Source organism: Marmota monax, unplaced genomic scaffold (assembly GCF_021218885.2).
Source record: "Marmota monax isolate L192 unplaced genomic scaffold, Marmota_monax_Labrador192_F-V1.1 WCK01_AAM20220418_F8-fsc00013, whole genome shotgun sequence".
Classification (NCBI taxonomy): Eukaryota; Metazoa; Chordata; class Mammalia; order Rodentia; family Sciuridae; genus Marmota; species Marmota monax.
The window spans coordinates 8,958,954-8,981,363 of record NW_026692202.1 but is presented as its reverse complement, the minus strand read 5'-3'; the positions used below and the strand labels follow the sequence as shown (position 1 = coordinate 8,981,363).

General features: G+C 31.8%; 1 protein-coding gene and 1 pseudogene across 4 annotated transcripts in view; both read right to left on the bottom strand.

The window, feature by feature from the left end:
- Positions 1–22,410, bottom strand: part of Ascc3 (activating signal cointegrator 1 complex subunit 3) — a 382,235-nt gene that overhangs the window by 194,277 nt on the left and 165,548 nt on the right. For all 4 annotated transcript variants that reach the window (XR_006848984.2, XM_046430755.2, XM_046430758.2 and 1 more), the window contains exon 14: positions 686–820. Coding sequence is in view for 3 of the 4 variants with exons in the window: in XM_046430755.2 (XP_046286711.1) it covers positions 686–820 (135 nt within the window). In the remaining variant the exon portion in view is untranslated. The remainder of the gene's footprint in view (positions 1–685; positions 821–22,410) is intronic.
- Positions 827–7,331, bottom strand: LOC124083078 (arf-GAP domain and FG repeat-containing protein 1-like; annotated as a pseudogene).

Here is a 22,410-nt window from a genome sequence, read left to right as displayed (position 1 = left end):
TAAATTATTAAATTGATATAATTAAATAAAATCTTCTATATATCTTAAAAGAGTACCAATACACAAATTACCTAGAATAGTTCTTAAATGTAATGTGCATGAAATCACTTGGGAAACAAGTTGAAATGTAGATTCTTATTTGGTAAGCCTGAGATTCTGAGGATCTGATTTTCTAACTAGAATGCAGGTGATCCCATGGCTTTTTAGTTATTTGAGCATGCAATAATTAGTAAGGTAATGTTTTCAAGCTTTTTGGCTTCAGGGTTCCTTTACATTTTTTAAAGACCTTTTGTTTATTTAGGTTATATCTGTCAATACTAACCTCAGAAGTTAAAACTGAGAAATTAATTTAAAATATTAATTATTTAAAAGAACAAAAACCCAGTAGATAACATGTTTTTTGAAATTTAACTGCATTTCACATTTTAATTACAATTTAAAAATCAGGAATAAGTATTTTTACTTATTTTATTTACATTAAAGTCATATTAAAAGAAGTAATAAGTGAATACATCAAGTAGTGGGACCTTTCAAAAGATCATTTAGTCAAGAAAGAAGTCAATAAATCTATAAAATTAATGTCTTAGAATTTGTAGATGATGGATATTTCATATATAAAATACCAGGTATTTGTGGCACATTATTTGCTTTAGTTCCTTATTGCTTGCTGTAATTTGTATCCTACCTGTTTTTCTGCATGTCCATATTCAGGTCCTTGGGTAGGTAAAAAGCAGGATATCTGGCCACAATTTTTTGCTCTTTCTATAAGAGACATAGCTGTTCTTACAGTGGCATTTCGAGCATGTACAAACACCATCACCTACAATAAAGGAAAACAGATTATTTAATATTCCAGTTCATTAAATTATATCTCAATACAAAATCATCTTATATAATCAATGATAAATCTTTCAAAACAAATTCCAATGTATGAATTCTTCCACAGTGCCATGTTTTTGAACAAAGTATATACAGAATAAAGGCAGGTTAAACAAAAATCCTTAACATGGTTTTATTATTGGCCTATAAATTGGTTTATATCTAATCGATGGTTGCTATAAAATGTGTTTAATTTTGTGCATTTCTCTTCCAAAGTCATCATTCATAATGCTTTTATTCATACTATAAATTTGAAAAAATGTGACCAAATGAAAAAGCAAAATTATTTTTATCATAGTAATGAAGTAATTGTGGGGAAGGTGGAGATCATAAAAGAAACGCAGGGGAGAGGAGGTACATAGCCACAGGCAGCCAATACAGACTGCTAATGGTTTCCTTAGTTTATTCTCTTCAGGTGAATTCACACTTTGCCTAGGTGTCCCTGCTAGGGAAACTGCAGGCAGCCTGCAAGGTCAGCTTGAAAGAGTTGCCACCTGAGCTGTAACTAGCAAAGCTGAAGAGGTTGGGTTGCCTGAGTTCCTGGGAGACCACATCTTGCCACAGTGTGCACCAGATGCCAGACATGGGGTCCTAGGATTTAATGTTTGCCATGTTGCATTTCAGTATTCTTTGGTCTGATTACTCCTTATTATTTTCCTATTCCGCCCTCTTTGAAGGAGAATGTTTACCCTGCACCACTGTATTTTAGAAGTACGTAACCTTTTTCTATTTTTATTTTTATTAAGGACTCAAGGTTTGAGTTGGCCTTGAGACTCTGAGGACTTTGGAATTGGACTTTGAGCAATGCTAGAATGGTTAAAATTTGGGGGACTCTTGGAGATGGACTGAATGCATTTTGCATGATGAGATAGACATAAGCCCTTGGGGGCCATGTGTGGAATACTATGATTTAGATCTTATATGTCCCCAAATGCCCATGAATTAAATAAAGGCTGAGAGTCCAGGTTGGCAATATTAGGAGGTGGTGGAAACTTTAAGAGGTGAGGATAAATGGGGATTTTAGGTCACTGGGGGCATTATTTCAAATGTGTCAAAGCTGGTCTTTTAACCCTCTCTCTTTCCAGCCACCATGAAGTCAGCAGCTTATTTTACCATGTCTCCAACTTAATGTTCTGCCTCACCACAGACCAAAAGTAATGGGACTTTCTGAACATGAAAACAAATTTATGAAATCATGAGCCAAAATTAACCTTTACTGTTTTTAAGTTGATTATCTTAAGTATTTTATTACAGCAATGGAAAGCTAATACAATCTATAAATTATCAAAGAAAATGTTCTCACATATATGATGCTAAAACTCACAATGGAGTAAAATCTCTTAACAATCATTCACAAAACTCGAATGCTTAAATAACTAATATTCTTTTAGCATCCATTCAACACAAAGGTAAGCAGATAATCTGGAAAAAAATCAGAATTTCTTCAAAGAAAAAAATCTCCAAAGCATTTAGAAAAAAGGGAGAGAAAAGCATTTAAGTCAACTGGAAAAATTTAACAGAAGTTAACAATAAAGATATAAAAGCTTGAGATTTCACACTTTATCAGAGCTCTCAGTTGCTGATAGTAGTTTCAAAACAAACATAATGCATACACATATGTGTATGTGTATAAGTACACATACATATACGTAAATGTGTGTATATATGTGCATGTATGTATGTGTGTGTTTTGTTTTTGCAGCACTAGAGATTGAACCCAGGGCCATGCAGGTGCTCAGTGAGTGTTCTGTCACTAAGCTACATCCCAAGCACAAATGTTTTTTTTTTTTTCTTTTTATGATGCTACAGACTGTACCCAGGGCTCTGAACATAAAAGGCATATGCTCTACCACTGAACTACATCCCTGATCCATATGAACATTTTAAAAGAGTACACTAATAGAACTTATTTCAGAAAGTGTTGCTTTTACTTGAAAATGTCTTCTGTTTTCTTACTTTTGACTAAAGAAAACTCTGATTTTGGTGGGTTCTCTAGCTTGCACAGAGAAAATATCTTTACCTCACAGAATGTTAAGAGACTACATTTAGGCTTAAATTATTATATTCTCATAATTACTGACATAATCTATTTAAGACTAAGTAAAAAGGAAAAGTCTGTTAACCATAATGCCCAGATGAAGCTTCACCAGTTCCAAATCTGTCACAATCTACCATTTTATCTCTTGTAAAAGGTAGGAACATTTCAACTGCAAGTTTGACAAGGTAGATTTTTTTCTTCCACATAAAAATAAAATTTATTATTTATAAAACCTCAGTAACCCTCAACTTTATATCTTAAGCAAACTTAAATTAAAATAAAGTTACTTCTTATTTTGTTTACCTATTTATTCATTCAAATGTTTCTAAGCATATAGTCACTTTCAAACCGTAAGAAAGCTAAAAAAACGAGATAAAGTGCCCCCCTTCACTGAGGTGAGAATCTAGTATGGTTTAAAGAAACACGAAATATTTTTACTTGATAAATATTTACTGACCATGTATGTGTAAAATACTGCTAAAAGGAGAAATATGAAAATGTCTAGACAAGACATGGGACCTTCCATGAAAATCTGTATAAGAAAGAAAATAAAACTACACATGATTTAGACAGTGGAACCAAAGGAAGGATGGAATGAGGATAATGTAGAAATTCTAAACATTAAGCTGGTGGGTCTCCTCTATTCATCCATCCTAAGATATTTATGTAGTACCCACTTGTACTGAGTAACAATTATACAATATTCCAAGACTCCAACCTGTATACTTTTTTGCGAGGAAATAAAAAAACTAGGATATACAGCCTGGCCTGGCTGTAGTAGCAGGGTACATAACAGAGGCTAAAGTAGTTTTTGGAATATTTAACTTTGGTATCTTTGGTGTTAACTTGAAGAAGTATTTTTCTCTTCCTTTTTTACACTGAGACCCAAGAACTCCTTCATCAGATTCACTGCTGGTGCTCATTTCAACAGATTTGTAAGCTCTCTTCTAAGACCATCTGAGTAAGAAGAGGAGTGGGATCAAGAAACTGAATTATTAACAACTACAGAGATCACTGAATTATTATGTGAAATTATTTAATAAGTACACTACATATTTATCCTCCCCAAAGTCAAAGAAGTTTAAAAGAAAAATAAAACCACCACTATAAAGATGTTTTTAAAGGTATTTTATATAACAAGTAGAGCCTCAAAATCATTTACCAGATAAGCTAGGGTAATATAACATGACAAGATTTTTATTCTCCATAATGCAAATGCTACATTATGTAAATTCTTTTGAAATAAAGATACAGTGAACATAAGGGAAAGTAAAATATGACCCTAAATCATCATTAATTATTTCAGTCTGACTTGTCAAACTTGCAAATTATTTTCTTCTGTAGCCAAGAGAAATATTAGTTACAACTTAAAGTAGCAATTTCTATTTATTAAAGAATCCATCATGTCTTGTTCATTAAAGTAACCTATTTTTCTTTTTAAGATTTTTCTGTCTAGAGGCTTCAAAAGAAGTCATTACAAGGTGTTGGGTCTTTATAAACATACTTGATTTTATGGTTTGTTAATTTGGTTAATTAATTTAAACAGACTCATGAAAATTACAACTAACAGAACAGCATTGTTTCATTTGGCAGAAATAATTCCAAATCAATCTTGGAAATTCTTTTGGTAACTGAGAAGCAGTTAAATGAGCATGTGTCATTAAAATAAAATTAAAATACTGAGGTTCAAGTCCATAAGAAGCTGAATTTAAATTGACAGAATTCTTTGTATTTTTAATTTCAGGTTTGTTAGGTTATGCATTTAAAAACTATTTTACATATTTATTTTTAGTTAAAAGGACATTTCATTTTTAAACTATATGATGGAACCAGTGTTAAACTAGCAGAAACAGTATTTGAATATGAATTCTAGTCCTGTTATATAACTTGTCAAAGTGTTCTTCACATGAGACATTGATTAAAATTTTAAAAGATCACATAACAATCATTCAAAACTCTGGAATAGGAAAATAACTAAAATTGCTTCAGAATATATTCAAAGGAAAGAGCAACATATTATCTGAAAAAGACCAAAAATTATACTTTGGAATATTGCTGAATAGCAGTGTAACTCAGAAGGAAATACTTAATCCCTTCAATCCTTACCTCCCCAAGAACACACATGAAGAGTTATAATATATCACAGGATTACTATAAGGATCAAAGGACATTATGTAAGCAAAACACTATATTAATGAAAGGAAAGGCTCTCAAATTTCAAAAAGCTTCAGACTCACCTGTCAGGCTTGTTAAAAACACAGATTACCTTACCACCTTTTCTGATAAATTGTGTCTGGGCAAGCTAAGAAACTGAATTTCCAACAAATATCAAGGAGATCCTACCACTCTTGTTTAGGAACTGTGAGAACCTCTGTCATAACTAAGAAGCAGTTGTACCATAGTTAGGATAATAAAAACAAATTAATTTAGTCTAAAAGACTAAATATAGAATAGTATATGTTACAAATTGACACCTACATAAATACTTCTTCCTCACTTATGTGCATATGTGTGTGTATCTAACACTACACTAAATAATATAAAACACCTAATTTATTTTCTAATATTTATTTTTTCACCTGAAAATTGTGGCAAAACATGATTAGCTTTGTTTATTATGAAGACAAGTATCCCTCTACATTTAAAAAAATTTAGGCATGCATAAATAGAAGAGCTCTTTAGAAAGGAAAAATTCAAGAATGAATAAAACCTTCCAATTCTGACTTTGTAAATTTCCATTAGCAATGGTTAATTCATTCCAAGATATCGGACAGCACCTCCAAACTGGCTGAACTATTTCCCCAGTAACATTTCTCACACAACAATATGTTAAAGTTACAAATAATGATATGCACAAATAACTAATTACTAAGAAAAATATGTACAGTACTGCAGCATAATGATGTGGTATCTGCAGTAACTTAATATTAGCCAATTTTTAACATATATGATATTGCTACCTTTTTCTGCCATTTCAGAAGTTAAAATTTGTTACTGGAGTCATCTGTTTTGCACATATTACCTGGTGTTTAACACACATTGCAGGATTTTAAAAGACTTATCTTGTGTTTAAAGCTGAGATCAGTGAAATATGACTACAGGGCCAGAGGCAGAGAGATGTAATGTGACCACATAAAAGTTCATTTCAGTAAAGTGTCTATATAAAGCTAAAAGAAAGGATTAGTTGATGAGTTTTCTATTAGAAATTGTCTTTTTGGGGCACCAGTCATAAAAGGATTACCAGAAACTCCAGCAGCTGCAACTTGACGAAAAGCGTTTACTACTGGCTTTGTTTGTCCAAAAGCCACAAAACCAGCACCACTGGGCTGCTGAGAAAAAGCTGTGTGTTGAGAGAAAGCTGCTTGGGCTGGGAAGGTGGGCTGTTGAAAACTGCCATGAAAGACTATAAGAAGTGGCGAATCCTGCAGGCATGTTCATGGAGGCAGTGCCAAAGGGTGCCATTGTTGCTCCTCTAGCATTGGTCTGAAATGGATTTGTAGGAGATGCCACAGAAGGGCTACCAATAGCAACAAATGAATTTGTGGAAGGCATAGGTCCAAGTGGAGCAGGCACACTTGAAGAAGCAGGTTGTGTCTGTGCAGAAGCATCCACTGGTGCTGTTCCAAAAACTGATGCTAGCATTAGTTGTGGAGTACATGCATTACTGGAGGTGGCAGCAGAACTAAAAATGTGTCTGATTCTGCCAGGGCTGCATACTTGTCTGAAGACACACTTAAATGACTGAGAACTGAAACCACAGAACCAATAGGAGTTTACCTGTGGTCCCAAAACCACTCCTTTCATCACCACCTTGCCCAGGATTAAAACTATCTAAATTAGCAAGTGCTGCATATTTTGTCTGCTTTCTGTAAACCAGCTTCATTTGCTGAAACTTTATTAATAGCTGATGCTGTCTAAAGACTCTATGAAGCATTGGAAGTTCCAAAATCAGCTCTGAGAATTTGGGGAGGTTATCAAAATGAGAAAAATTAGCATTTATTGATCCAGAATTTCCACCTGTAGTTTGAGGTTGAAAAGAAGAGTGACTTGCTGTGGGAAACCTCCAAAATTACTCAAACCACTAGACTGTGCAAATGTACCAAAGTTTGCAAAATCTCTATTTGTAGAATTCTGAGCTAAGTTTAATAAACTTTATAAGTATGTTTTACTAAATGTACTAGAAATCCAAGCATTATAGAAATATTTGGCTATCTCCTCGCTAATTTCTTCTTGGTCGTTTAAAATCTCCATGAATTATGTTTCTAGGCCTTCGATCATGTTTTCTACTTAGTCCTACTGCCAATTCTATCTGTATAAATTCTACAAAACTTCATGGCCCAGTTCTAATGATCCTTATCTAACTTCCCCAGTGAAAATGAATCACTCTCACTGCACTTTGTTCATACATACGCATTGTGTAAGCACAAGATGTATATAGGTCTTTCCATTATTATGACTAAGAATAAAATACACCATTTATTGAGTGCTTACTATATGCTAGGCCTCATACTAGGAACAACATAAATCTTACTACAAACAATATAACGAGGTAGTTAATTTTATTGGAATTTTACAGGTGAGAAAACTCAAGATCAGAGTTTTAATCATTTTCCGTTCATTCAAGAGCAGGGCAGGGAATTAGCCTCAGATTTAATATTCCAAAGCCTAATTTCTTTTTATCCAGTTACATTCCTTCCATGGGTACTGTATACTAATTTTGAAATCTCCTTATCATTCTCCACTACTTTTCATCCAACCAGTCGGCACTCAAAAAATAATGATGAAATTCCAATGTTAAAGTTGACCAGCTTTCACAAGAATCATTTTTTTAAGCACAGATTTGAATTTAAAAGACTATAACTCATAAAAGGATATAGCTTGAGTTAATACTTTTCACTGACACCTTTATTAAAATATGGTATATGAAAGGCAATTTCAATTATTCAACTAGATAATTTTCCTGGATAGTTTTATTTAAATTAGCAAATCTTTCAGTGATATATAACAGTTTCTGGTTACCTTTTAAAAAAATTGTTGAGAAAAATGTGTATTTTAATGCTACAGGAAGATTTAAAGTTAGTGACTTAAAAAATAAACAACTTTTAAAATAAATCATTCTCAAAGAACCCCAAATTGTGGACACTGAAGTCAAAGATAGTTTCTGAAATAAAGCTATCTACGTTAAATATTAATCAATTTTATTTTTTAAAAAGTGCTAATAGTATGAATGAAGAAAGCATTCTAAGGAGTCCACAAAAAGATTAGCACTAAGAAAAAAAAACTGATAACGATGCAGCATACAAAAATCAACATACAAGAATCAGTGGCATTGTTTTACAATAATAATAAACTTGATGAGGAAGAAATCATAAAAACAATCCCATTTACTATTGCTATGAAAAACCAAACCAAAAATTGAATTAACAAAAACCTAGGAATAATTTAAGCAAGGAAGCTAAAGACCCTTATAATGAAAATTAGAAAACATTGATGAAGGAGACTGAAGGAAGACAAACAACAACAACAAAAATAGAAAGAAGAAAAGAAGGAAAGAAGAAAAAGGAAAGACCTTGTATTTTCATGGATTGGACAAATTAATATTGTTAAAATGTCCATATTAACCAAAGTGATTGGCAGATTCAATGCAATCTCCATCAAAATGCTAATACCATCCTTCATAGACCTTTAAATGGTATAAAAGAAGACACACAGGCCAATGAAACAGAAAAGAGAACCCAGAAATAAACCTATGCATCTGAGGCTAATTGATCCTTGACAAATAAGTCCAAAACACTGGAGAAAAGGCAGTCTCTTCAATACACGGTGCTGGGAAAACTGGATATTCATATACAGAAGAATGAAACTAGATTCCCTCTTACAACATATGCAAAAATCAAATTAAAAACGGACAGAAGATCTAAACATAAGACATGAAACTACAACTACTAGAAGAAAGGGAAATATTGGTACAGACACTGGACAGGTCCACAAAAACACAGTAAATAAAAGCAAAACTGGATATGTCGGATTACATCACACTAAAAACATTCAGCAAAGGAAACAACAGAGCACAAAAGCTTCAGAATTGGAGAAAGTAATGCCAACTATTCATGTGACAAAAGATTAATAATCAGAACATCTAAGGAACTAAAAAGAAACTTAAACAAAAATCACATGATATAATTTAAAAAGGTAAATAATATGAATAAACACTTCTCAGAAGTACAAATAGCCAATGGATACATGAAAAACTGTTCATTATCATTAGTCATCAAGGGAATATAAATGAAAACTACACTGAGATATCATCTCAGTCCAGTGAGAATGGCTATTCTCAAAAATAGAATTAATTAAAAATACTGGTGGGGATGAGGAGAAAAAGGAATCTTTATATACTGTTGGTAGGAATGGAAATTAGTACAGCCATTAGGGAGAACAGTATGTTTCTTAAAAAACTAAAACTAGATCTACCATATGATCTAGCTATTTCATTTCTGAATATATGTATCCAAAGGAAATGAAATCGGCATATTAAAGAGATAGCTGCAAGAACAGGATTACAGTCGTATTATTCACAATAAGGTAAGATATGATATCAACCTAGGTGCCCATCAGTAAATAAACGAAAGATTAAAATGTGAAATATAAACAAAATTCACTATTATTCATTCTGTACAAAGAATGGAATCCTTGTCTTTTGTAGCATAATGGATGGAACTGGAAGACATTATGTTAAGTGAAATGAGCCAGACTCAGAACAAGTACTGCATATGTCTCACGTATGTGAAAGCTAGAAGAGTTGATCTGAATAGAACAGTGAATAGTAGAGGTTGAAAGGGTAGTGTTATGGTGGAAGGATGAATAAAAGGAAATTGCACATGATCAGTGCATGTCCTATGAATATATGGAAATATCACACTGTAATATGTATAATATATGTTAGAAAAAAGTTAAAAAAAAACAAATTAAAACTGCATTCTTACTTTTTTAATAAAGGTAGAATATTTTATACTATATTTGAACTATATCAATAAACTATTATTGCTAAAATAAGGATTAAAATTATAATTTTAAAATATTCTGTTTTATTAATTTTAGGAGTAACTTTTAACATTTAACAACTAGTATTTATCAGACATTCCTGGTTACAAACTAAATTACTAAAGCACAGGTTTTTCTTTAAAGACTTCATTAAACAATATTAGTGACACCATGAAAATATAAACTACCTCAAATAGGGTTGATTTATCCTTTCCCAGACACATAAGAAAATAGTATAATTTGCTGATAAGCCTTCATGCATTAAAGTCAAAGAGGGTAATCCACAGTAGAAAGAAGTGGTTTTGCAGCTCCAAGCTGTGTAATCAGATCTGCATTGGGAAGTTCAGAGCCAATTTTGGATTCTCATGCTGAGAATCCACAGTTTTTCTCAAAAATACGAAACTTTAAGTAATAAATGGATTTTGATTGTCATTACTGAATTATTTTTAGGGCACTTCCCTGAAAACATATTTTTCCCTGAAAATATATTTCTCACCAATTTCTCTAGAGGAATCATTCTAAAATTTGTAAGTTCGTATGTTTGAAATGTGGGGAACTTTAACCTCTATATTTGATTGAAAGAAATTCCCAATATATCTTCTACAATGCAAAAGATTTAACTTAATATATAATTAAAAAAACTAGAGGGCTTAATAATCATTATGTATCATAGCAAAAATATGTTTTTCTGGTTAAACCCACTATAAAAAATATTACCCTACAACCAGAACACTGTACAACATATAAAACATACAAGTTAAATTTCAGCAGCTTGTAAAATATTAAAACCACTAAAATTAGAAAGATGAAGTTTATTAAATGTAATTTTTAAAATGTTAAATAATTTGGGGCTGGGGATATAGCTCAGTTGGCAAAGTGCTTGCCTTGCAAGCAGAAGGCCCTAGGTTCAACTCCCAGCACCACAAAAAAATTAAATAAAATATTTTGAATACAGTTTCCCTTTACTGTAAAATTTTTCTTTAACTTAAGTGTATAAAATTTTTAAGATATGTAAGTCCTAAGTAGGCCCTATTTTGTATGTGAACTTTACATTTATGCAATTAATATATCTGAATTCATTTTCCAACTTATTAATATTTAAAAACATAACAACCTTATATGTACTATTGATAAAAGTATATTTTATATCTTAAAATTGCTTTTTTTAAAAAAAATTAAAGCACTACAGTTATATATAGTACATGGGTTCATTTTGACAAAATCATATAGGAATGAAATTTGATTTCAGTCCCTGTTTCCCTGGCTTTCCCTCTAACTCCCTCCATTTTCTTCCCTCATTGATATTCTCCATTTCCATTCATTTACTAGCAAATGCCATAATGCCACTATTCTTTGAGGCTATAGATATGTACCACACTTTTAAAAATTCATTAACTATTGATGACTATCTGGGCTGATTTCAAAATTGGGATATTGTGAATTGTGCTGCTTTATATATTGAGGTGGCTATATTGCTACAGTATGCTGATCTTAGTTTTTTGGATAAATACCTAGAAGTTGAATAGCTGGGCCATAAAGGATATTCCGTTCCTAGTTTTCTGAGAAATTTCTATTCTGCTTTCCAGGGTAATTTCTAATCTGCAGTCCGACCAACAATATATGTGTGTACCCTTTCCTCCTATCCGCCCCAGAATTTATTATTTGTGTTCTCGATAATTGCATTTTGACTACAGTAAGATAACATCTTAGTGGGATTTTGAATTTGCATTTTCCTGATTGCTGCAGATGTTGAACACTATTTTTCATGCATCTGTTGGCCATTTGTATTTCTTCTTTTGAGAAATGTCTGTTTTTTCCTTTGCCTATTTATTGATTGGGTTTTTTTTTTTTTTGGTGTTAAGTTCTTTGATTTCTTTATATATTCTGAGTATTAATCCCTCTATCAGAGGAGTAGCTGGCACAGATTTTCTCCCATTCTCTAGGCTCTCTCCTCACACTCATTTCCTCTGCTATACAGAAGCTTTTAAGTTAGTGGCATCATGCTTATTCATTTTTGGCTTTATTTCTTTGGCTTTAGAGATCTTGTTAAGGAAGTCAGTGCTGGCACAAATATAATCAAGTGCTGACTTTATGTTTTTGTGTAGTAGTTGCAATGTTTCTGGTCTAATTCCTAGGTCTGTGATACATTTCGGTATATTTTTGACACCATTGTCAAGTATCAGATGGTTGTATGCATTTGGGTTTGTCTCTGGGTCTTCTATTTCATTGGTCTTCATGTCTGCTTTGATGCTAATAGCAGTTGCCTTTTTTAAAAAATTACTATAGCTCTTAAGTATAATTTGGAATCAGGTATTGTGATATCTCCAAATTGCTTATTTTCCTGGGTATTACTTTGGCTACTCTGGATTTTTTTTTTTTTAATTCTTTCAAATGAATTTAAGGACTGTTTTTTTCCTTCTAATTTTGTGAAGAATGTCATTGGTATTTTGATGACGATTTCATTCAATTTGCATACTGTTCTTGGTAGATGGCTATTTTGACAATATTAATTTGCCTATCCAAATACACAGGAAGTCTTTCCATCTTCTAAGGTTCTTTATTTTTTCCTTTTATGCTCTATAATTTTCATTGTAGAAATCTTGCACCTCCTTGGTTAAATTAATTCAAGTTGTTTTTATTTTATAAGGTTATTATGAATTGGATAATTTTCATGATTTCCTTCTCATCAGAATCACTGTTGGAATATAGTAATGCTATTGATTTATAGGTACTGATCTTGTATCCTGCTATTTTGCTGAACTCATATAAAAACTCTAGAAGTCTTCTGTTGGAGTTTGTTGTTGTTGTTGGTCTTCTAGATATAGGGTCATATCATTGGCAAAAATTTTGACTTCTTTTCCTATTTGTATCCCTTTAGTTTCCTTCTCTTGCCTGATTGCTCTGGCTAGTGTTTTTGAGAACTATATTGAAGAGTGGACATCCTTATTTTGTTCCCGATTTTATTTTATTATTTTTTTAATTTTTATTATTGGTTGTTCAAAACATTACATAGTTCTTGACATACCATATTTCACACATCTGATGGGAGTTCATAACCCACTTGTTCCTGATTTTAGAGCAAATACTTTCAGTTTTTCTCTGTTCAATATGATGCTGACTTTGGGTTTGTCATATGTAGCCTTTATATTATTCAGGTAAATTCCTTCAATCCGGAGTTTCTCCAGTATTTTTAACATGAATAGGTGCTGAATTTTATCAAAGACCTTTTCTTCATCTATTGAGATGACCATATGATTCTTGTCCTTAATTCCATTTAAGAGGTGAATTATGTTTATTGTTTTGGATTTTGAACCAATCTTGCATCCTGGAATGAAACTCACTTGATCATGATGTATTATCTTCTTGATGTGCTTCTGAATATGGTTTACTAATATTTTATTAAGGATTTTTGCATCTATGTTCATTAAGGATATTGGTCTTCAATCTTCTGTACTTGATGGATCTTTCTCTGGATTTGGTATCAAGGTTATACTGGCTTCTTAGAATGTATGTGTGAGTGTTCCCTTGTTTTTAATTTCATGGAATAATTTGACAAAGATTGGTGTTAGTTCTTCTTTAAAGGTCTGATGGAACTCAGTTGAGAATCAATCTGACCTGGGTTTTTCTTCACTGGAAGGCTTTTAATTACTGTTTCAATTTCATTACTTGATACTAGTCAGTTTATGTTTTCTGTATCCTCCTGGTTCAATTTGAGCAGGTCATATGTGCCTAGAATTTTGTGTCTTATAGGTTTTAAAGCTTATTGGAGTATAAATTTTCAAAACTGTTTCTAATGAGTCTCTGGATTTCAGAAGTGTCTGTGGTAATATCTCCTTTTTCATGTCTGATTGTGTGGATTTGGGTCTTCTCTCTCTTTCCTTTGGTTTGTTTAGCTAAAGATTTATAAATCTTATTTATCTTTTTGAAGTACTAGTCTTTGTTGCATTAAACCTGTGTATTTTTTTAAATCTCAATTTCATTGTTTATTAAGCATATAAAATACTAACATTTTCATCTGGTTTTTAAAACATACAAAAGAAACAAACATAATCAAGAATATTATAAATTACCATTCTTGCACATAATTACTTATGTAGATTTAACACACAAACTAATATTTTCGCTTTTCTTGGAAAAATTTCTTGGCAATCTAGACTAACTCACCAAATTTTTAACTATTGTAGGACTAAAATAACAACATAAGACTTATTTTGCATATCAGAAATGTATAAGAATCAGTGAGACCTATGTTTCAATCAAGGTTCAGTTTTATTGTGATTTTTTTTTTTTTTTTTGGAACTGGGGATTGAACTCTTTCCTCTGAGCTATATTCCCAGTCCTTCTTAAAAAAAAAAACATATTTTTTTTTCTGAGACAGGCCCTGACTAGTGGCTAAGGCATTAAACTTACAATCCTCCTGCCTCAGCCTCTCAAGGTGCTGAGATTTACAGGTATGTGCCATCATGCCAGGCTATGATTCAGTATTTTTATAACATAAACTTGAACAAATTTACCTATGCATCAGTTTTTTATCTGTAAAATAAAGATAATAGTACCTACATTATAAGGCTGTGGTAGGAACACAGATGATTAGTATAAGGAAGTCTTGCATGCATGAAGGTAGTCCATTTAGTAGGAAAAGCTTTAGTGTTTTACAGAGATTTTCTTTACATTCATCCCAATTTGCTACCTACACATATTGGACTAAGACCAATATTGCTCTCTTCGAGTTAATAGGAAATAAACTGCATTTTAAAAAATATATAACAGTTCTTCAAATGTCTGAAAATTGCCTTAACATCTCCATTATGGCTTTCCTTTCTTGAACATAGTTCTTAATGCTGTTTCCAAAAAATGATAGTTTCTTATAGTTTGACACTACATAAGTTTCATGTTCTTTTTGCTCCTTCTACACTACAGTATGTGAACTCAATCAAGATAATTTGTTTAAATTCAAGCAAAACTAATTTGTTTAAATCTAAATATGTTTTATGACTTAAGTATTCTCAATTTGATGATAAAATTTAATATGACTTTATATTTTCAAAATGTATCAATTTAAACATCAATTCTAATTACTTCAAAACTTAGAATATATAAAAAGGCATCCATTTGAAAAAGTTAAAAAAATTTTAATACCTGAAAGATCATATAATTTTCTAAGAGGATTGCAGTTTAAATACAAACAAGCAAACAAACAAAAAACTTTATAGGTGAAAATTATTGTAGTCCATAAATTTTTTTCAATTATATTAAAAATATGTTCTCTGCAGTCTCTTTTCTTTTTTAGGACAATGATATATTAAATAAAAATGTGAATTTCAGGACTGCGTCACATGTGAAAATACTTGATAATATACCTGACTTGAGGGAATAAAGGAGACACAGTTACTGATGAATAAAAAATGTTATGTTTAAAAACTTCCAGTATAATTAATGATTATTTGTCCAGAATATCCAACTAGTATCTAATCTAGTAATTTTAGGACCATGGGGGGGGGGGATTGCTTGTTTCCTTATTCCAATGCAGGGGCAAAGTAGAAAACAAAACAAAAACAAAAAACAAATACCTAAATTGATAGTCCACATGTAAAATATGTCCACTTCGGATCATTATAGAATAGAAATCACTAATCTGTACTCATGTGACGAAACACTAATGCTTCAGGGAGTAGTCTTGAAACTATTCCGGCTGTTTAATATTTCTTGCAACAAACTCTTTTGTAGCAGCCCAATATAGTAAAATACCACCACCAGCAATAAACAATTAGAGTATCTAAATTTCTTTTTTACCTTTTAAGCAGGATACCTCTTCCCACTCTCAAACTCATAAAAATAATTTCTGTGCCATCTCAGAGCACTTTGGAGGAAAGAGACTCAGAATAACAGCTGTAAAAGGAACTCTTATGGTGAAAAGGGGTTGATCCCAAATTGTACTTTCTTTTGAATAAACGGCTTAAAATTCTAAAATTTCATCATCACTTTTGACTAATATTTTATGGGAAAAATCAGTGACTGTTCATTAAAAAATAAATAGTTTTGCTGGTTTCTAAATGCCATCCATTCCCTGATTTTAAGTCCACATTTGCTGGCAGAAATGGTTAACTTCTAGCAAATAAATGTATAAGATGAGCCTAGAAGATCTTACTGCACACACACACACACAAAAAAAAAAAGCCCAAGGAATAGTGGGAACATGTCAAAAGAACAGAAAAGTCAGCTTAAAGAGTCTCTCACTGGTCAAACCTGGGTCAACATGATCATCACAGTAAACAGTACAGTAATACAATATCACCCTTGGGACAGAGTAAGCAGCTAGGTCTATAGAGATAAATTAATAGATAGAGGGGAAAAAGTTCTTCCTTGTACATAGTGGAATAAAAGGAAAGATAGAGTTAGATAATCACCCAAAGATACTACAAAGAAACGATGAAAGTTTGATGAGGGACACCTTAGAGTGTAAGTCACAAAAGTATCTTCTTATTTCTTTTATTGAAAAAGGAGAAAACAGTTACTTTATAATGGAGAAACCTGAGAGGATACAATTTTAAGCAGGTGATAACAGTCAGCAATATTAGAAAAATCCAATAATATATGCATCTTAACATAATGTACTAAACATGACACAGCATCACTTCTGTGATATTCTTGTTACAATGCAAAATTTGAATTCAATCATAAAGAAACTTCAGACAAACCCAAATTGAGTCATGAAACAAAATCATTTGTATTCTTCCAAGATGTCAAAGTCAAATCAAGAAAGACAAAATAAGGTTGAAGAATTGTTCTAAATTAAAGAAAAGAAAATGAAAGAGACATAACAAATAAATACAATATGTAATCCCAGACTGGATCCTGAACCAGAATAAAGTTATTTACAAAGGACATCATTATTATCTCTTTTTAATATAGATGCAAAAATCCTCAACAAAATACCAGGAAACTGAATTCAGCAAAATATTAGAAGAATTGCATATTTTGATCATTAGGGTTTATCCCAGGAATGTAAGGGTAGTTCAACATTTGAAAATCTATCATTCTACTAATATGTAGTACATATTAGTAGAATGAATGAACAAAATCATATAATCATCTGAATAGATGCAGACAAAATACTTGACAAAATCCAACACCCTTTCATTATCCTCAGTATAATGAAGGAAATGAAATTTGAAAAATGCACAGCTTCCACCTCAATGGTTACAGGCTGAAAGCTACCCCCTAATTAGGAAGAAGAAAAGAATACCTGCTTTCACCATTTGTATTCAACACAGTATTAGAAATCTAGTCAGAGAAATTAGGCAAGAAAAAGAAACAAAAGTTATGCAAAATTGAAAATGAAGAGGAAAATCTCTATTCATAGATTTCCAACATATGGAAATCAGTTGTATTTCTATAATGGAAGAAAAAAACAATTGTGAGAGAAAATTAAAGATCCAGTTTCACAGATCTAAAGAATAAAATATCTTTAAATAAATTTCAAATAAGTGAAAGATTTGTACACTGAAAATCACAAAACACTGCTGGAATGAATTTTAAAACACCTAAACAAATGAAAGACATCTCATGTTCATAGATAAAGACGACTTAATATCATTAGTATAATACTACTACCCATAGTAGTATACAGATTTGATGCAATCCTTATCTGAATATCAACATTTTTTGTAGAAAAACTCATTTTGAGATACACATGTAATTTCAAATTACTAAAAATAGACAAAAGATTAAAAATACACACACACACACACCCACACACACACACAGCTGGAGGATTCAAATTTCCTGACTTTGAAACTTACTATAAAGCTTCTGTGGTCAAAGCAATGTTGTTATTGGCATAAAGAGGTACATATAGGACAATGGAGTACAATTGAGTACCCAGAGATAAGTCCTCACATCTATTTTTGACATGCACACCAAGTCCATTCTGTTGAGAATGAAACAGTTTTGTGTATGTGAATATTTGACTCTCACTTGGCCATATAAGAATAGGCCTTGAGCCCGGAACACTTTTATTACCAAGAGAAAAAGAGTCACTATAACCCACTCAACCACATAAAAAGAAATTAAGTTATGATACATGCTACAACATTGAAGGGACACACACACACAGACACACAAATATTATATGATCCTACATGTATTAAAAATATAGCACAGGCAAATTCAGAGAGACAGGTTCGGCTAGAGAGTTAAGCTACAGGTTGCCAGGAGTTGGGGACAGGGCGGATGGTTTGGAGAGTTATTGCTCAATAGATAGTTTTTATTTGGGATGATAGAAAAATGATGGAAATAAATAGTGGTAATGTTGTTAACATTGTCAATGTAGTTAGTACTATTGAACTATAAATTTTAAAATGTTAAATATGTCTATTTTGTCTCTAATATGAAGGCAGACACACAATATATCCAACTTACTGTCAAATGATTTAGAAAAATATATAAATGTACATGCATACACACAAATAGAATGATAAAGTAAATGTTGCAAAACGTGAATAATTGGTGCATTTAGGTTAAAGAGGGAATGTTTCTTGGATTATTGCTATAATTTCCATTTATATTTGAAAATTAAGAGTAACCAAAAAGGAGAGAAAGGTATTTTCATATTGCCTGTTCTGTAGTAAAGCACTGTGTAGAACATAAAACAAAACACGATGGATGTATTTGATGTGTAGTCTGAGGCTGCAAACAGAAATTTTAAATAAATGAAGTTCTCATCAATAAATCAACATAAGAAAATAAATGAAAAAATGAATAAACCATATTTGGAAACTGTGAAAGTTCCTAACAGCTTAATTTACAACTTTGTGTGGCCTACTAGTAATGCATCATCTTACTTCAACAAGGAAGGAAGACTATACTTCGAGATAGTTTTTGATAGCAAAATCACAAAGAAGTCTGAGTTAAAAACAACGAGTTTTAACAAGCAATGTAAATGATCAATGGTGTGAATCAGAAGACAGTTACGGCCTAACTTTACTATATATATTAATGAAAACTAACCTGCTATAAAGGGTAAAATTAAGACAGGGTCTCATAAGTTACTTAGGCTGGCCTCAAACCTGTCTACACCTTCAAAGTAGCTGGGATTACAAGAATATACCACAGCACAATGATTCAATTTCTATAAATCTAAAGGACTACTAAAACCATTACTATTTTTTCTATTATGTGCTGTCTTAGTGTGCTTTGTGAAGATTTTCAAATGTGTACATTTATATTTTATGAATACTAATTTGATAAATTTTGTTTCTCTCTTCAAACTATAAGCAATACAACCACAGGAAGTGTTTCTGCTTTCAGCCTTCAGCATATACCAGGCATTAAACAAATATTTGCTGAATGTTCCTAGTATTGCTTTAGTTTAGCCTTTGATATAACTTCCATTTTGATCAATAACTAAAATTAACACCGATGACTCAAATTCAGTTCATATGCCAAAAGGGAATGTAGGTGTGTCTATATTTGGCATTCTACCAATCTAAATTCTTACCTAAAGCCACACTATAGAAGCCCAAATCATAAACCTTCTCAGTACTTTAGAAGATTGTAAGTTTAAATCTATTTCCATTTTTAAAATTCATAGAGTACAGATATTACTGATTCCCGAAAGTTCACACACATAAGTTTTAAGTTAAAGTTTTAAGAAATATATATTGAAGTTTTAAGAAATATATACTTTTAACAATCAATTTAATGATAAAGAAAAATAATATATTAGTTATAAAATTCTAAGCACCTGAATTCATGCTTTGTCAAAGATATTCTGAAATATCACTAAAATTGAACCCAAGCTACAATGACTGCTCCTACTTAGTCCCCACAACACAAATTTGGATACATTTAATTCATATTTTTCCAAACCTGGGTCAATACAACAAAGAGGATAAACAGAATAAAGAATCCTTCAACAGGGAGGAGGCATGGTGATAGAAGATGGTGGGATAAAACAGACATCATTACCCTAAGTACATGTATAAAGACATGAATGGTGTGATTATTCTTTGTGTATAAACAGAGATATAAAAAAATGTGTTCTATATGTTCTATATGTGTAATATGAATTGTAATGCTTTCTGCTGTCATATATAATGAACAGAATAAAAAATAAATTAATTTAAAAAAGAATCCTTCAACATATTACAGTATCACACTCGGAAAAACATTTTCTGATCTCCACAACAGTCCAGACTTCATTTACATTTGTTATTGACAGCCCCAGAATAGCAACATCTATTCTGCAGAGCAAATTAAGCAAGACCAGCCACTCTATTACTATGCAAATAAAATTCATTAGTGAGCTATTAACAGTTTCATTTCTACAGATGCCATTGGACTTGAAGGCCTATTATTTTTGAACACTAAAAGATGCTCTGTGTTGAATCTGATTTCTGTAAAATAACATCACAAAATATATTTTTAAGACTTCCATCAGTATTTTCTTAGACAATGATCACCACTTATAATTCCTGAACACTCAACTGCACTTTTCTCAAATACCACACTTGAAGTGACTTTTTATAAAGATAGATTTTTAAAAATTATGTGAGCAGAAGAAATCTTAATAAGTTAATAAGCTCTAACTTTATTATCTAGACTAATTAAAACTACACTGTTATAAAGAAGAAAATCAAAATTCTAATTCCTTTCAGATGGGCTCTTAACTGTCTCCTTCAGTTTTTTGACTACCTTCCTACAGAAGTGAAACATATTTCAATTCTCCATAAATGTGTATTTTACTCTTTAATTAATGTTCTTCATTTGAAAAATAAAAAGATGAAAAAGGAGAAACAAGAAAAATATGAACTATCTGCAAACCCACAGTTGAGATAACTATAGAATATTTAACAACAACAAAGGCACAATGCCATTTGACCATTCATTAAGTCTTTTAAATGTATTTGGCATTTTCCATATGATTTAAAAAAACATAGCTGCAAAGCAGGGTAAATCAAATACTATATTTCAAAAAATGAGATCATGGTCCAGGCAGAATAGGACAAAAGAACAAATGAATAGAGTATGCAATGTAGGTGTGTCTAGAAAACTATTTCTAATTTTTAAAAAATAGTCCACCATTATATCACTAAGATGAGTTAGTGGAGCACATGCCATTTTCAGATACTTTTTGTTGAAAGGTAGTTTTCTCTGAAGTTCATGATGCTCCTACATGGTCAGAGCTTTCTGAGCAGTGCAAACTACAGTGCTATAAAAGAGAATGTTCCCATTCCCTAAGAGCCATTTTCTCTAATTCTAAAGCTAAAAAAGCCTGGAGACTCTTTTCAAATCTTCCTAGGAGCCAAGTGCCTACTTGCCAGGATCTTTGCTTTCCCTCATTCTTTAAGAGGGGGTCTGTGTACATTCCAGGGTGAAAGATAAGTTCCTTCACTGGGAAAGTCAGTGTCTTCTTTCTCTCCTAGAGCTCAAAGTTTCATAATTTTAGACCTCCTCCCCTGTGGTGCAATCCATGCACATTTAGGTAGCTCACTCCCCATCCATGCTGTCCTGTGGGAGTAAGAGGAAAGCAAAACAAGATTCTCTCTGAATAAATACACACTCTGTCCCCTAATCCAAGTATTTTGTATGTCTATGTATGTACATAAAATAGAGAATTAAGTTAGCATAGGTAAGTTAACTTTTAGTGTACAGGTAGAACAATCTTAGATCCTTTATAGCTTCAGACTTCACCATATTTGATCATATTTGTGGGGTAGTCACTAACTTGATGAGTGCTGTGCAATTAGAAAATACCCAATTTATTTGCTATAATACAGTTACAGATGCACCTCCTATCTACTTGTTTATAAAATCAAAAAAAATGAGATGGTTCTATTACTTTCATAGCATTCTCTTAAACACAACCTTCTTCACAACACTAAGCATAATTTCTTTTTCCCACCCCATTCACTTAAATATGCCAAGAAACAATGAAAAATCAAGTAAAATTCCAAATACAGACAGGACAAAATTTTTTTTAAAAAAATTATATTTAAATATTTGGCTCTCTTTTTTGCATTTTGAGAAAAATACATGAATAATTATAGCATATTTCCTGGAGATACTAAATAACTTATTCAGATTTCATAAAATACTGTTTGTATAATTTTATCAAAATATTTTTACAACTATGCAGTCCACAAATTCTTGTAGTGGTAACTAAACTTATTAAGTCCAATTCTCAGCTAATGAAAAGATTCAAAGGCCTACATTCATAATCCCAGTGACTTGGGAGGCTGATAGGAACGAGTATTGCAAGTTCAAATACAGCCTCAGCAACTCAGTGAGACCCTCAGCAACTTAGCAAAGCCCTATTGCAAAATAAAAAATCAAAAGGACTGGGGTGTAGAACATGGTAGAGTGACCTTGGGTTCAATTCCCTGTACCAGAAAAGAACAACAAAAACAGAGTCAATGCATCACATTCTCTAAAATAAATGAACAGGTCTG